Genomic DNA, 15,710 nt, shown 5'->3' with positions numbered 1-15,710 from the left:
ATACTCTGAGGCATCAAAAGGAAGGGGAGAATTCAAACTTTCTCCCTTCCAGACCATTTGCCTTAAAGAATTGAAGCCTTTCACTTAGTGGAATGAAGCCTCCTCTCACTAACACTGAAGAAATAGATGCTGTTTATGTGAATTTCCTCCAATATTCTTTATCTTGTGCGGTGAGTGAGCATCAGCTTTACTTTTTTTTTTAGCTTTACTTTTTAATACTTGGGTGAATTAGAACCAAGAAATACACACACACACATAAGAAAGTCGTGGTGCCTTGTTTTATTACGTGAAACAAATGTTCTTAACTCTTTTTTTGAGAAACTGAAACCCAGTTGATTATGGAATCAAATTCCCCAATGTTTTCATTCCCAAGCCAAGGAATTTTCCTGCACCAGGTAATAGGACCATCAATCCAGTGCCAAGAGTATCTAATATAGAGGAAAACCAGGAGGACCCTTTACTCTCAGCAGCCTTCATCTTTGTTTGTAGGCCCTCCATCTGTCTCTGCATCTCCTTAGCTTTCTCATGAAACCCTTCCTCCATCAGCTTCTTTTGTTCCTAGGACAAGACAGAAGCACATCAGCATTGCACATTGGTTAGTTACCATTGCACCAAGCACCAGGCACCTCTGTGTTTCTCTGCTGCATAAGATGTGTGCCCTAAGTAGATTAGAAGAGGGGAAAAGGCACAGGGATTTCTCCTCAAGGGACATTCTTGGGCAGTGAAAAGTCTACCTAGAAGTTAGGTTTTCTCTGCAATGACTCAGTACTTCCCCACTCCTAGAGACAAGAAGCTAGACCTCAGGGCCAATGCTGAAATCTGTAACAGCTGAACATAAGGCCAATTGGGTTGGAATCATGGTCCTGAAAGGGGGGTCTAGGTGGTAAAGTGTTGGACTTGGAGTCAGGAGGACCCGAGTTTGAATCCTGCCTCGGGCACTTACTACCTGTGACTGGAGTCATGATCCTTAACCTAGAATAGCATCTCCCTCCCCAGGTTGTTGTGAGGATAAAAATGAGATAATGTTTGCTTTGTAAACCTTACAGTGACATATAAAATACAAGCTATCATCTTCGTCATTATAGGAATTCATAATCAAGTGGCCCAGGTGCCTACATGTAAAATAAAGGCATAAAATACTATACAGAGAATGACTTAGGATGGGCTCAAGTCAACTTCAAAGTGGCTTGGCCCTTTCATCAAGACTGAGACAAATGGGAATCAATATCTTCTCTCCTTTTACTAGCCTGGGCGGGCTCTGGCCAGGTTTCATGAGTTTAGGCAGGGCCGGCTCTATCCTCGGCTTTTTGAGTAGGGACTTTTTTTTTTGTGGGGCAATGGGGGTTAAGTGACTTGCCCAGGGTCACACAGCTAGTAAGTGTCAAGTGTCTGAGGCCGGATTTGAACTCAGGTACTCCTGAATCCAGGGCCAGTGCTTTATCCACTGCGCCACCTAGCTGCCCCGAGTAGGGACTTATTGATAATGGTTCTGAGGGAAACAGGTCAGCCACTGGCTATGTTCTTGCCCCAGGACCCAGCAGTTCTGGGCTCAGGTAGGAGGGTACAGTTGGTTCAGCCTGGCATACTTGGAATCATTCTAGCAGGCACAAACCCTAGGGGGCTCTGGCTTTAACTTGCACTGTCCATGGGCCTCAGGAGAACTAATGACTCCACAGACAGATTGGATTTGTTTAGGGCTTCTGTTGAGGGTGAAGAGGCTTTGACCTGAATTCTAGGGGTCAGTAAAAAGCAGGTAGAATGGTGGCAAATCCAATCAAGTTCCCTTGGAGGTTTCCCTCTATGTGCCATGGTGCTAGAAATACTAATTGCAGGAACCTTAAAGGTTCATGGAACTTTGTGATTTTCAAGTCTTTAAAAAATTTTTTCAGATGTCATTAAAGCTTTTTGCTGCCACAATTCTATAAAAAAGGCCAAGAATGTGGCTGGACACAGAACACAATGGCCTTGTCCCCTGGACTTATATTTACTTCAATGTCTTTCTTGACCCCTCTCATTTGTATGAGGCAGCATGACCTTGTTGAGGGCCTTAGAGTCAGGAAGACCTGGATTCAGGTCCTACCTTTGATACTCCTGACTGTGTGACCCAGGGCAAGTCATTTACCCTGCTCAGTGCCCCAAGGAATTCTCTAGGACAATATCTGCAGGGCTGTGCTGGTTGCATAATAGCAGAGATGGCTGACCAGGAAATAGAGTTTAAGCATAGCCATCAGCCTGAATGTACAAGTGAGTTGGGATGGCCCTGGATCTTTGTTACAAAGAGCTTGGTCCTTGGGTTCTGGAATCTCCTTCTGCAGAGAAAAGGCCCATGCCAATTGAGACTCAGGGAAATTCATGGATGCCCCATGGGAGAAAAACCACTGAGGGATGTTCCCTAGAGTGATGATTGTATGGGAAGTTGTCTCCCTTGTGTAAAAGGGCCACAGCAGAAAAGCCTCTGGGCATTAGGTCTTTGCTTTGAGCTAATTGTGTCTTCTGGTTGACTAGAAGAGGGCTTCTTAAATTTTTCCCACTCATGACTCCTTTTTGCCCAAGAAATTTTTACATGTTTCCATGCATACAGGTGTATAAAATAGGTTTACACAACTTTTTACTGTTGCCAAACTTTTTGTGACCCCCCCACATTCAATTAGGTGACTCCACATGGGGTCACAAGCCACAGTTTAAGCAGCTTTGGACTAGAACAACACAGACATTGGCTTGTGAACTTTGAACCTCATAGTGTGAAGACCTGTAGAGTAAGCTGAACTTGGGGTAGACCTGCCTGGGCAGCTCATGGTGAGAGCTGAGGGGATGCTCTATGAGTGACACAGAAAGCATTTGGCCTGTACAACAATTCTGTTCACTCACTGAGGCAGATGTGATTGGCCCTGTATTACAAGTGAGAACATAATGAAGATAGGATAATGGGGAGGAAAGGGCTCACACCTGGAGCTGGTGAAAAGTCCAGGGCTCCACTTTTAGGTCTTTTGCCCAAAGAAATCATGGAAGGGGGAAAGGGACCCACATGTACAAAAATATTTATAGCTGCTCTTTACGTCGTAGCAAGGAATTGGAAGTTGAGGGGGTGCCCATCCATTGGGGAATGGCTGGACAAGTTGTGGTATATGAATACAATGGAATACTATTGTGCTGTAAGAAATGATGAGCAGGAAGAGTTCAGAGAAACCTGGAGGGTCTTACGTGAGCTAATGATGAGTGAGATGAGCAGAACCAGAAGAACATTGTACACAGTATCATCAACATTGAGTGTTGACCTACTGTGATGGACTGTTTTCTTCTCACCAATGCAATGGTACAGAAGAGTTCCAGGGAACTCATGATAGAAGAGGATCTCCAAATCCAAGAAAAAAAAAAAGAAAAAAAGAACTGTGGAGTATAGATGCTGATTGAACCATATTATTTCTTTTGTTTTGGGTGCTGCTGTTTTTTTTTTTCTATTTTGAGGTTTTGCATCACTGCTCTGATTCTTTCTCTTGTAACAGGATTAATGCAGAAATAGGATTAATGTTATTATGTGTATATATATGTGTGTGTATATCTATATCTGTATGTATATGTATAGAGATATATAGATATAACCTATATCAGATTACCTGCTGTCTAGGGGAGGGGGGGAGGGAGGGGAGGGAGGGAGAAAAAACTGAAATTGTAAAGCATGTATAAACAAAAGTTGAGAACTATCTTTACATGTAACGGAAAAAATAAAATACCTCATACATTAAAAAAAAAAAAGAAAAAAAAAAAGAAAAGTCCAGGGCTCTTGGTTCTCCACCATGTTCTCACACACAGACAAATTCACTTTCCCTGTCTGCCCATTCCTTTCCTGCCAGGGGGTTCTTGTTGCTTCCCAAGCACAGCCACTGACCCCGGTCTCCTTGTACCTTTAGCTTATGGTCCAGAATCATTTCCTGTTCTCTCAGTATCTGGATCCTATCTTCCTCCATCTTCTTTTTCAATTGCTTGATGTTTTCTTCATAACTTTGCTGCTGAGCTTCCATCTTTTGCTGCATTTCCATCTGTTGCTGTTCCAACAACTTCTTCTCCTTCTCAGCTGCTTCTCTTTTGACCTGTTCAACTATTTGATGGCATAGAAAGTATCAGGAGACCAAGTCAGGTGAGGCCAGTTTTCATCTCTTGTCAGTTAGTCAACAAGCATTTATTAAGTGCTTCTAAGGGCCAGGCACTGTGCTAAACACTTGAGACCAAAAAAAGAGAGGTTAACCACACTTCCTGCCCTGAAGGAGCTGTCATTCTAATCGAAGAAACAACATCCAAATAATTATTCAGATGCAAGCTATATAGAGAGTTAGGGGGAGGCAGTATGAATGAGGAAGGCAGCATGAAAAGCTGGAGGTGCAAAGAAAGGCCTTTTGAAGGAGATGGGATTTTAGCTGAGGTATGAGGTATGAGGCAGAGCATTATTGGCAATGGCACAGCTGGGGAAAAGACTGGAGAGCAGAGATGGCTTCTTGTGTCTGAGGAGCTGAAAGTAAGTCATTGTAACTGAAGCATAGCATGCATGGAGGTACAAGGAACAGTAAAGGGAGGAAAGGGCCAATTTATGAAGGAGTTTATATATGATCCTGAGGCAATAGGGAGTCATTGGAGAATACTGAGCAAGAGGATGACACATAACATTTTCTCCTGAACTCAGAAGTCAAACTGACTATGAGAAGGAGACTGGGAATTTCTATGTTTCTTTTTTCTTGATTAGTTCCCAAGAAGCAGAGCTGAGTTAATCTGGGGGAGTAGCCTCTCTGACCTTCTGGTCATGGTCACAATTGCTGTTACACATCCAGCAAGGACTGGGAAAGTAGAGAAGGAATCCCAAATGTTTCAGGAACATCTTCATGTCACACCCAAGCCCTTGGGGAAGGCCCAAACCAACAGAGTCCTCTGCATGACTAGATCATCACACCCCAGCAACCTGTACCTTCCAAGGCCTTCTCTTGGTCGGTGAGAGCTTGATCTGTCTGCAGGATGGAGTCTTCTGTCATTGCCAGTGACTGTAGAAACCTTTGGAGGACCTCATCTGCCTGGACAATCACACAAGACAGACACATAATTTTCCCCAGACCAAGTCAGATGCTGAGAAGTGCATACCTTCTGTGGTAGGAGCAATAACTATATAGGCTAGACTGTTCTTTTCCTTAAAAGGTATGGAGAACATTTTGGGGGACATGATTGACTCAGGAGTCACTGATGTGACCTACTGGTCAGTGAGTACCAAAGAGCCAGGTCACAAGGAGGTGCAGCTATGAGTATCTCATTTCCTTCCAAGCTTGAACTTGAGGCACTAGGCCAGCCTGCATCAGGCCTGCCCTGATACGACCCTCATGTGTTCTAGCTTCCTAAATTTCACAGCAGATTCTCTGGGCAGGAAGAAGAGATTTCTGTTGAGAACTCCCAGCTGAGATATGAATGAAAAAGCCAAAGGTGTCTAGACATTCTCCTATTGGTAGGAGTAACTCAGTGTTCAGATACCCATTATGACCAATGGAGCCTTCCTTGCAGGGTCATCAGTCCTGACCCCCAGGTCTTTCCTCACCTTTATCCCTTTCCTGGGCACTTGATGATAATTGTTTATCATGTTTTCTCTTTCTTTTCTGTAGAGCTTGTAACCCCCTGGTACAGAGAAGGTGCCTTCAGAAATGGCTTCCCTCAGGGTCTGTGAGAGGTCTTCAAGTTTAGTTTGACAATATTTGGTTGATTCTTCCTCATTTTGGTATATGAAATAATTCTTCTTGGTTTCTAAGATTTGCTGCCAGTGAGATGGAGAGAAAACCAATCAGGGAAAAGGAAGTGATATTAGAGTAACAACAATGCCAGATAATGATTGACATGGTGCCTCAAAGGCTATCAGACTGCTCTATTTCATTGGGAAGGGAGTGGGATTCTAAAGAAACTGTTGAGACAAGGCTTACCTGCTTGTTTTTTTGGAAAGATGTATAGCGTAGTGGAATAAAACTTAACATTCTGGCTTGGGGGCTGAGCTACTTGGGCTCTGGTTTTAAATCTGCTTCTCTATCTAGGTCACCATGGACAAGTCATCTCTCCTCTTTGGGGCCCAAAGTCCTCACCCTCTAAATGAGCTGATTGCACCAAATGATCCTCCATGTCCCTGCCAGCCTATCCTAATGATTCTCCCTTTGGTGTGGGCCAAGTGGGCGCTACCAGGCTAAGTAAGACTGAGCAGAAGACATTTAGACTGGCAGAAAATGCTCCTAGAGGGAATCTGAGGGTGCTGGGGTGGGAAGGTGTGTAGAGATGAGTGACTCTGTGAGCTCAAGAAAAGCTTCAGCGTGCTCTGAGAGAGCTATGATGCCATCTCTTCAGCAAATATGGGAGTGGGTGACATTTTGTATTCTAAGAACTGACTGATTTCAATGTGTCACAAGGAGGAAGAATCTTTTCATGCTAAGTGAGATTTAGGCCTTCATGCCTCTGGCTCTCTGGAGAGACCAAGCTCTTCTCATATGAAGTGGAGATACAGGTACCAAAGTAAAAAAAAAAATGGAAAGAGGCTGACCAGTCTCCAGATTTCATTCAGAAAAAAGAGGTAAGAGGAAGAATTAATAGGTGGGAGAACATACCACCAGTTCCTTCTGGAACTTGTGTGTTTCATCCTTGAAAGAATACTTCATGAAAACTGAGATGGCTTCTTTCTCACAGTCTGTATGTAGGTTTAGCAGGTCCTGGAGAGTTTCTGTGGGAAAATCCAGCTTTAGGACCATCTGTTCTACATAATGGTTGGTAGCTTTTTGCACAGCAGCTGAATTCTCAGTCTCAGCCAATGCCAGCACTGCATTCTCCAGGCAGGGAATGTCTCCACTAGAGATTGTCGTCACGTATGTCTCCAGCAGCTTTCCCAACCCTGATGTGTGAGATGAAATAGAAAATGAGGCAAAAAGCAACTTTTATTCAAGTTGTTCCAAGTGTTCATTATCTCACAGAACCCATGCCTGTCCAAGGATCTCTTTGAAAATATTCTTAGCCAGTGGCTTTCAATCACACCTAGATAATTTTGACCTCAGGGAAGAGCATGACAACTCAAGGCAGCCTCTCTTATATTTAAAAAATTTAGATGATTAGGAAGACTCTGTGTTTACCAAGCCTAAGTATACCTCTTAGCAGATTATACCTATTTCTCCTAATTTTGACCTCTTGGTTAAGGAGAGTGGATATAAGCATTCTTCCATGGTCTTATTCTTGTTTGAATTTCCATCCTTTTACTGATTCTAGTTGTCTTGTTCTGCCAATGTTTGATCTTGTCTATGTCTTTCCTAAAGTGTGGTGCCTAGACCTGGACACAGCATACCAGATGTGGCCTGTTAACTGTCCTCTAGTTAAGTTGATTTTTATACCTGAATGGAGAATTTATTCTTATCATGTTCCACCATTTATTTAGAGTCACTGTTTTATTCTGCCAGGGTAACATTGTATCTTATTTCTTGCATTCAATGTATTAGTTGTTCTCCTGGGCAGTATGCCATCTGCATATTGGATCACTATTCCATTTGCACCACTTTTAACTTTGTCAGCGTTATTGACATGGCATGGCATTATAGACTTCCTTTCCATTTGACCTCAAGTTATTAAGGGCTATTTTGGGCATCTGGTCATTTAATATGTTCAGAAGCTAACTAACAGTATTACCATCTATTTTATATCTCTATCTTGTTCATAATCATAGCATGACACACTTAAATATTCTGTTGAAATCTAACCATCTTAAGTTGAAACAATTTCTCTGGTCCACATTGGTCAAGTTCCAGTTTTAAAGAAGGAAATTTGCTTCATCTTCTGGACTTTAGTGACCACTGATTCCCTTTCTTAATGTTCACAAACCATCCCTTAATAACATGCTCAGGAATATTGTTGGAACTAGAAGTCAAAATCACTGGTTTATACTGTACTGAATCCACTCATTTCACCTTTGGATAATTAAGGCAATTGCCTTTCTCTACACCTGTGGTACCTCTCTGATTTAATTTAATGTCCATTGAAGATCACTCACATTGTGTCAAAATACAGATTCCTAGGGATTTTTTAAACTGAAAGTTAGGGAAGGAAGAACAGTGAAATCCAAGTCCATAAGGAGAGTAATACAAAAAGCTTGTAGTACCTGCCCACATACAAAGCAATAAAGAACACATATCCAGTTCCAATGAAGTATGCATTAGATAGAGTAAAGACAACTCACGATTCCCATTGACCATGATGCCCCCACTAAGGGCCTTGGGTTTTGCATTGGAAAAGATGTAAGAGCAGAAGTTGTCTGCCTGATTCTTGAACACAGGCTCCAGCTGGCTTTCTTGGACATTTTCAAGATGGGCTAAAAATGCCTTATTGTTTGTTGGACGGTCAAATGTAAAACACTTTCGTTTTGGAAAGAATTTTCTGATGCACTCTCTTGGAAGGTTGGCCATTTTAATTTTTGGGTGGTCACCTGAGGGGTAAGAAAACAGAGATGATGGTAAGGCACAGGCTTGGGAGAAAGGCGTGATGAAGATGGTTAAAACTCCCAATTGCTTATTCAAATTTTCATGCATCCAATCCTAAGGTAGAATGATAGAATAGACAAAGGGAGAGATTATTAGAAATCAGCAATTCACTTCTTGTAAGGATAATGTATTGTGTTATTCAGAGGAGACACCTAAAACCATTCAGAAAAATGGATTTGCCCCAAATGGGAATAGAACCTTTCACAGATTTATAGTTGAGCTATGTTTCAGTAGAACTCTGAAAATAACTGGAGTAATTATAGATAAAGTAGAAAGAGAATTGTGGCTCCCCAAAATGAAAAAGACCCATTAACTAAGAGGTAAGATCACGAAGAAGACAAGCTAATAAAAGGATATGCTCCTTATTTGAAGTTAATAACAATTCTACCACTACAAACAGAATTAGCCATTGAGAGGAAACTGTCTCAGAAGTCATCCTCAACACTTCTTTCTCATCTATATCTTCTATAACTGGTCAGTTGCATTCTACCCCCATAACATCTCTTGAATTTATTGCCTTCTACAGTCACCAGAGTTCAGGTTCTCATTACCTTTCACCTGGACTCTTTCACTAGCCTCCTAACTGGTCTTCCAGCCTCTACTTCCTCCTCTCTCAGTCATCACACACACATGACCAAATTGATAGATCAAATGGACAAGCCTGATTATGGTATTTCCTGGCTCTAGAAGCTTCCTTAATCCCTCTGGCACCAATGACAAACAGGACCCTTTTCTATTAAACCTTTCTAACCTGGTTCTAATCCTTCTAGACTGAATTCATATTACTCTCCCCACATCCTTTATTTTAACCACACTGGTCTTCCTCATCTATATATATGACCTCCCATCACTCACTTTTGTGTTTCTGGCCAGGGAGTTCCTATGTCTGGATTCCTCTCTCTGTCGCTTCTTCCTCTTGGGACCTGTAGCTCTCTGCAGGCCCTTGTTTTGACAGTACCTCCTATAGAGACCTTTGGTGATTCCAGTGGTTCTTTATTCCTTTCTACCTTCCTTGTTTATTACATTTATTATTTTTATGCTTTTACCCACTTATCTTTCCCATATTTTCCCCAATTAGCATGTAACTTTTTTGAGGGTAGGCATTTTTGTCCCTGTATGCTGAGCACCCAGCACAGTCCCTTGGGTAGATATTCAATTAATGCCTTTTGACTAGAATTGAAGGAATTCATTGTCCTATATGATTTAGAGACCTTTCCAGTGAGATCAGCATCCCTGCCTCTATGCCATCAGGGATTTACCAGCCCACATTGAAAATAGTATATAATTAGAGAGTTGTACATTTAGGTTTCTAAGCCATTATGAAGTGTGTTAGGAGAAGAAAGGTTGCTAGAGCAATGACTGAGCTAAATACAAGCATCTGACGGTCAGTCAGAAATCTTTTGGGTAAGAAAGATATATTTAAGAGAAAAATAGCCAGTTTTTCTCTAGAAACACTGGGGGAAAGGGAGAAACCCTTTGTCCTCACTAGCTAATGCATTATAACTAGGTTTTTTAGAGATTTTGTAGTGCAAACTTTTCATTTTATAGATGAGCAAACTGAGGCTCAGAGACATTAAACAACTGGTCCTAAGTCACATGGGCAGTAAGCACCAGAGGTGCAATTTGAACCCAGGGCCTCTGACTCCAAATGTCATTCCTATTTTTGTTTGTTTGTTTGATGAGGCAATTGGGATTAAGTGACTTGCCGAGGGTCACACAGCTAGTAAGTGTCAAGGGTCTGAGGCTGGATTTGAACTCAGGTCCTCCTGAATCCAGGGCTGGTGCTCTATGCACTGTGCCACCTAGCTGCCCCTGTCATTGCTATTTTGATGTACAACATGCCTTCTCAAAGATGTGGTAATCTAGCTCTTGTTATAAACAAGCTCTATGCTGTTACTAGAGTGGGAGAATTCCTCAGGCTGTGCCCTGGACTGAATGAAATAATCTGCAAATCAAGTCATTCCCTTTTATTGAAATTCCATGCTCATCCACCACCTGCAGGACAGGAGAGAAACATCTCCCTCCTTTTGTAAGCTCATAAGATACAAATCCATCACAGAAATTGGCAAAAGTCAGTTATTTTAGGGACTGCTCCCTCTTGAGAAAGGTCACTGTTATGGAAATTCTGGAGTTACAAATAAGAAATTATTCGACCCTCAACAAAAGCATGAGAAGCATGATAGTTTTCATCCTCCATTTCTACAGTCCATGAGATTAAAAAAATAAGCCACAGGAAGAAACAGCTCAACTCCAAAGAAATGGAAAACCATTTGTTGTCATTTCCCCCTGTACTGCCCAGGGCCACCCATGTGCCTAATTCTGATTCCTAATAAATTACCTTCACTGAGTTTCAAGGCATTTTCCAGGTACTCATCTGGGGTGATGGGGTGGCCATCCAGCTCAAGCTCCAGGGTGAAATCCCGCACAGTCCACACAAAGTCTGGGAAGAAGCCCACAAACTCTGCTGAGTCTTCTTCTGCAATAGCATTAGGTGAGGATTTGACCTTGATTAGCTCTGTCAGTTCTGACACATATCTAAGATTGTGGATAAGGAAAAGGAAACCCCCACCAGCATCATCAGTTCCCCACTCCCTTCACTGAGTCTTATAAATTCTCTCCCCCAGCTTCCCTTATGTTCTCTTGGAATTCCAAATATAGATGTAAAAGGGGAAAAGGAGCTTTTCCAGGGAAGTCCCTGATCCACCAGATGTGTCCTTCAGACAGTTTGGTGAGATGCCAGTTCTCATCCTGATTCCTGATTGCTGTGACATTAGAACACAAGGCCTCTTACTGAACCAGCCAGTCACGAAGCATTTATTAAGTATTTACTAGGCGTCAGGCAGTGTCCCAAGTGCCAGGCATACAAACAAAGGCAAAAGCATGGTCCCTGCTCTCAAGAATCTCATATTTTAATGGGGAGGATAATATGAAAACAACTAAGTATGCTATATACATGCAGATAGGCATATGTACATATATGGTTATTTCTGTATTTGCATATCTGTATTGATATTATTTATATCTATAATATTATTATATTATATAGATATATAGATATAATTTGTATCTATAGTAATATTTATATCATGGATATATCTTTATATATCATGTATGTGCAATGTACAAAATTACATATATAATTATATTTGATATGTATGTATTATGTTTATATAACAGATATATTCATGTATGGCTATATCTATGTATATCTATGCTGATATCAATGTTTTTATAAGCATTATGCATTTACATATATGTATAAATACATATATACAAGTATATATATACATGTGTATATATACATAATGATTATATTTTGGATATATTTATACATCTCTCCCTATATCTATATGTGCATTGATATTTGTGCATGTACACATACACATAGACATATATGTACATACACGTATGCACATATTTACATATATGTATACACATTGTATTAATGCCAGGGATACCCAGAGGAGAGCCAGTAGTATGCAGAGACTGGGAAAGATCCCTTGCTGAAGGCAGGATTTGAACTGAGTCTTGGAGGAAACAAGGGAAGATAGGAATTAGAAGGGAAAAGGGAGATAATTCCAGGCATGAAGGACAGTTGGTAACAAAGCACTGAGTGAGGAGATGGAATGTCAAGCAAGAAGAGCAGTATGGTCTGAGCAGTATGGCAGGGTATGAGGAGGAATGTGTAAGAAGACTGAAAATGCAGGAAAGAGGCTGTTTGTGAAGGGCTTTAAAAGCCAGACAGAACATGTTATATTTGATCCTGGGGGTAATAGGATCCACTGGAGTTTATTAAGTAGAAGATGGAATGACATTGTCAAAGCTACACATTATGAAAGTTACATTTACAACTGAATAAAGGATGGACTGGCATGGAGAGAGACTTGAGGCCAGCAGACCAACCAGGAGTCTATTGCAATAGTCTGGGTGTGAGGGGATGATGACCTGCACCAGAATAGTAGCAATATCTGAGGAAAGAAGGGGGTGCATGGGAGATATTATGAAGTCAGAAATGAAAACTCATGATAACAGATTGGATGCAGGGAGTGAGAGAGAGTGGAGAGTGGAGAATGGAGGATGACTTCTAGGTCAAGAGGCTAGAGACCTTGGGGGACAGTGGTGCACATGATATTATAAAAAGTGGTGAAGAGAGATGGGCTTTGGGGAAGAGATCATTCTGTTATGGACATGTTGAGTTTGTGATGTCTACAGGACATCCACTATGAGATGTCCAATAGGCTACTAGAAATTATAAACTAGAACTCAGCAGAGAGGTTAGGACTCCATGAGTATATCTGCTATCATCAGCATAGAGATGATAACAATCCATTGGAGCCAATGAGATTACCAAGGAAGAAAGTAGAATGTAAGAGGAGAAGACACCTTAGGACATAACTCTGTAGGAAACCAATAGTCAGGGTCCATGATCTAAATGAAGATCCAGTATAAGAGATGAAGAGAGGTCAGACAAGTAGGAGGAGAAACAGAAGAAATCATGTCATGAAAATCTAGGGACAGTATTGAAGAGAGGAGATTGATCATCCGTGGCAAAAGATGCAGTAAAGTCAAGAAGGATAATGATTGAGAAAAGACCAATAATAAAGAATTTATTGTTAACTTTGAATAGAGGAGGTTAAGTTGAATGATGAAGTCAGAATGCAGACAGCATTCTGGGTGAAGGGTGAGAAGAGAGTGAGAGGAAGGGAAGTGAAGGTACTGACTACAGACATCCTTCTCTGTAAGTTTCACTATGAAAGAGAGTAGGGATATAAAATTGTAGCATTTTGACATTGTAGGATCTAGTGAAGGTTTTTTTAAATTTAAGGATAGGGAAGACATGTCTGATTCCATAGGTGACAGGGATACAGACTATAGATAGGGAGGGATTGAAGTTTAATGAAAGAGCATGGCTGGTAGAAAGCATAACCAGTTAGAAAAGGCAGGATGATGTGGAATCGAGGGAGCATGTAAGGGATTTACTTTGGCAAAGTGGGGGGCAACCTCTTCATGTGAGACAGGGGTGGAAGATAATGTATAGAGGAAGACATATGACTGATGGTAAATGAAGAAGAGGGGATAATTGGCAATGAAAAGGGACAGGGAACGATGGATTGATCAGTGGCATTTCAGAATTCTTGAACATGAAAGTGGCATACTTACGTATAATGGCAAGCTCAACCAAGGTCTCCCCAAGGCTTCATTTGTGGCCCGGGTGCCAAAATGTCACGTGATAATTGGCCAATCTGGTTTGGGAACATTTACCCCCAAAAGATTGGTCACCTAGTTACTCTGGGCAGAGTAACTTGTGATGACAGCTCCTAAAGTTTGAATAGCTTATCATCTATCCTAGTGAGGGAACACCTGCATTGAGGATGTCATGGATATTCTGAAATTCTGAAAGGATACTGCATCTGTTCCAAAGCCTGGTGGTTGATGGTATTCATGCTGTTGTAGACAAAAGTGCTGCTGAGCAGAATGGCCAGAGCAAAGATCCAGGAGTCATTCTTGGAGTCACCCTACAAAAGAGATTGTGTCAGTGGACCTGTGATTCAATCCTTCATCCATAACACTTTATGATCCTCAGAGTCAACTGTCAGTTCTACTGGTGTCAGGGCATATTCATCTGTTCCAGATTGTGGTCTAAATCATTGCCTGGAATCTATCCTAAAAGATTATGTATGTATGTATGTATTTATGTATGTATGTATGTATCCATCCTCTAGCTAGCTAGCTAGTTATCTCTTTTTCTGTCTTTCTATCTGTTGGTCTATCTGTGTATATTTTATGTGGTCGACTTTCTAATCTAACCAGAGAAAGCTCAAGGCTGGCAAAACTGGAGTCTATTTTTGCATTCAATTTCTTTTAAAAATAATATATTTCCTCAATTACGTATTAAAACAATTTCAACATTTCATTTTTTAAATACTTTGAGTTCCAAATCCTATCCCTGTCACCCTCTTCTCTGTCCCTGTTTTGGGTTATACAATCATGTACAATATTTCCATATTAGTTACTTTGTACAAAAAATCCCCTCAAACAAAGAATTAAAAAGAATGAAAGAAAGAGGAAGAAAGAAAGATAAAAAGAAAAGAAAAATAGTATGTTTCAGGCTGTATTCAGATATCAGTTCTTTCTCTGGAGGTGGAAAGCATGTTTCATTATGAGTTCTTTGGGATTGTCTTGGATCATTGTATAGCTGAGAAGAGCTAAGTCATTCACATTTCTTCATCAAACAGTATTGCTGTTACTATGTACAATGTTCTCCTGGTTCTGTTCACTTCACTTTGCATCAGTTCATGTAAGTCTCTCTAGGTTTTTTTTTCTGAAATTTTCTTGCATATTGTTTATTAGAACACAATAGTATTACTTCACAATCTTATCACAACTTGTTCAGTCATTCCCTAATTGTTGGGCATCCCCTCAATTTCCAGTTCGTTACCACAACAATATGAGCTGCTATAAATATTTTAGTACATATGGAAACTTTTCTCTTTATTGCAATGCCTTTGGGGTACACACCTAGTAGTGGTATTGCTGAATCAATCTTCCCTTATGCATAGATCTGACACATCAACTATTCCATTTGCTTATGGTATCGCCCTTTATACATAAGTCATTTATCTCTTTTGATCTTATCTCAGTATACAGTATGAGATGTTAGTCTATACCTAGTTTCTGCCATACTATTTTCCAGTTTTCCCAGCAATTTTTGTCAAATAATGACATTTTGTTCCAAAAGATTGAACTTTTGGGTTTATAATATATTATATTACTATAGTCATTTACTATAGTGTAATTTGTACCTATTCTATTCCACTGATCCATCTCTCAGTTTCTTAGCTGGTACCAGATTGTTTTGATAATTACCACATAATAATACAGTTTGAGTTGCGGTATGGCTAGACCTCCTGCTTTCACATTTTCTTTCATCAGCTCCTTTGATGTTCTTGACCTTTTGTTCTTCCAGATGAATTTTGTTATTATTTTTTCTAGCTCTATAAAATAGTTTTTGATAGTTTGATTATTATGGGACTGAATAAATAGATTAATTTAGGTAGTTTTTTAAAATTATATTGGCTCAGTCTATCTGTGAACAATTAATATTTTACAGGATGTAAAAGTGATGACAGTAGGCCAGAGCCCCTGCCTCAGACCAGGACCACCCAGCTTGATCTCCCCACAGCT

The 15,710-nt window shown here is 40.7% G+C and overlaps 1 protein-coding gene across 3 annotated transcripts in view; it reads right to left on the bottom strand.

Moving 5' to 3' along the window:
• Positions 1 to 260: 260 nt before the first annotated feature.
• LOC122753277 (guanylate-binding protein 4-like) overlaps positions 261 to 15,710 on the bottom strand; it is a 38,913-nt gene continuing 23,463 nt past the window's right edge. For all 3 annotated transcript variants that reach the window (XM_044000611.1, XM_044000614.1, XM_044000612.1), the window contains 8 exons: positions 13,932 to 14,041; positions 10,864 to 11,060; positions 8,225 to 8,470; positions 6,615 to 6,895; positions 5,570 to 5,782; positions 4,955 to 5,057; positions 3,903 to 4,096; positions 261 to 558 (listed from right to left, as the gene is read on the bottom strand). In XM_044000611.1, coding sequence (XP_043856546.1) covers positions 337 to 558; positions 3,903 to 4,096; positions 4,955 to 5,057; positions 5,570 to 5,782; positions 6,615 to 6,895; positions 8,225 to 8,470; positions 10,864 to 11,060; positions 13,932 to 14,041 — 1,566 coding nt within the window. In that variant the 3' untranslated portion in view covers positions 261 to 336. The remainder of the gene's footprint in view (positions 559 to 3,902; positions 4,097 to 4,954; positions 5,058 to 5,569; positions 5,783 to 6,614; positions 6,896 to 8,224; positions 8,471 to 10,863; positions 11,061 to 13,931; positions 14,042 to 15,710) is intronic.

Source organism: Dromiciops gliroides, chromosome 4 (genome assembly GCF_019393635.1).
Source record: "Dromiciops gliroides isolate mDroGli1 chromosome 4, mDroGli1.pri, whole genome shotgun sequence".
Classification (NCBI taxonomy): Eukaryota; Metazoa; Chordata; class Mammalia; order Microbiotheria; family Microbiotheriidae; genus Dromiciops; species Dromiciops gliroides.
This window is presented reverse-complemented; position numbering and strand designations above follow the sequence as displayed.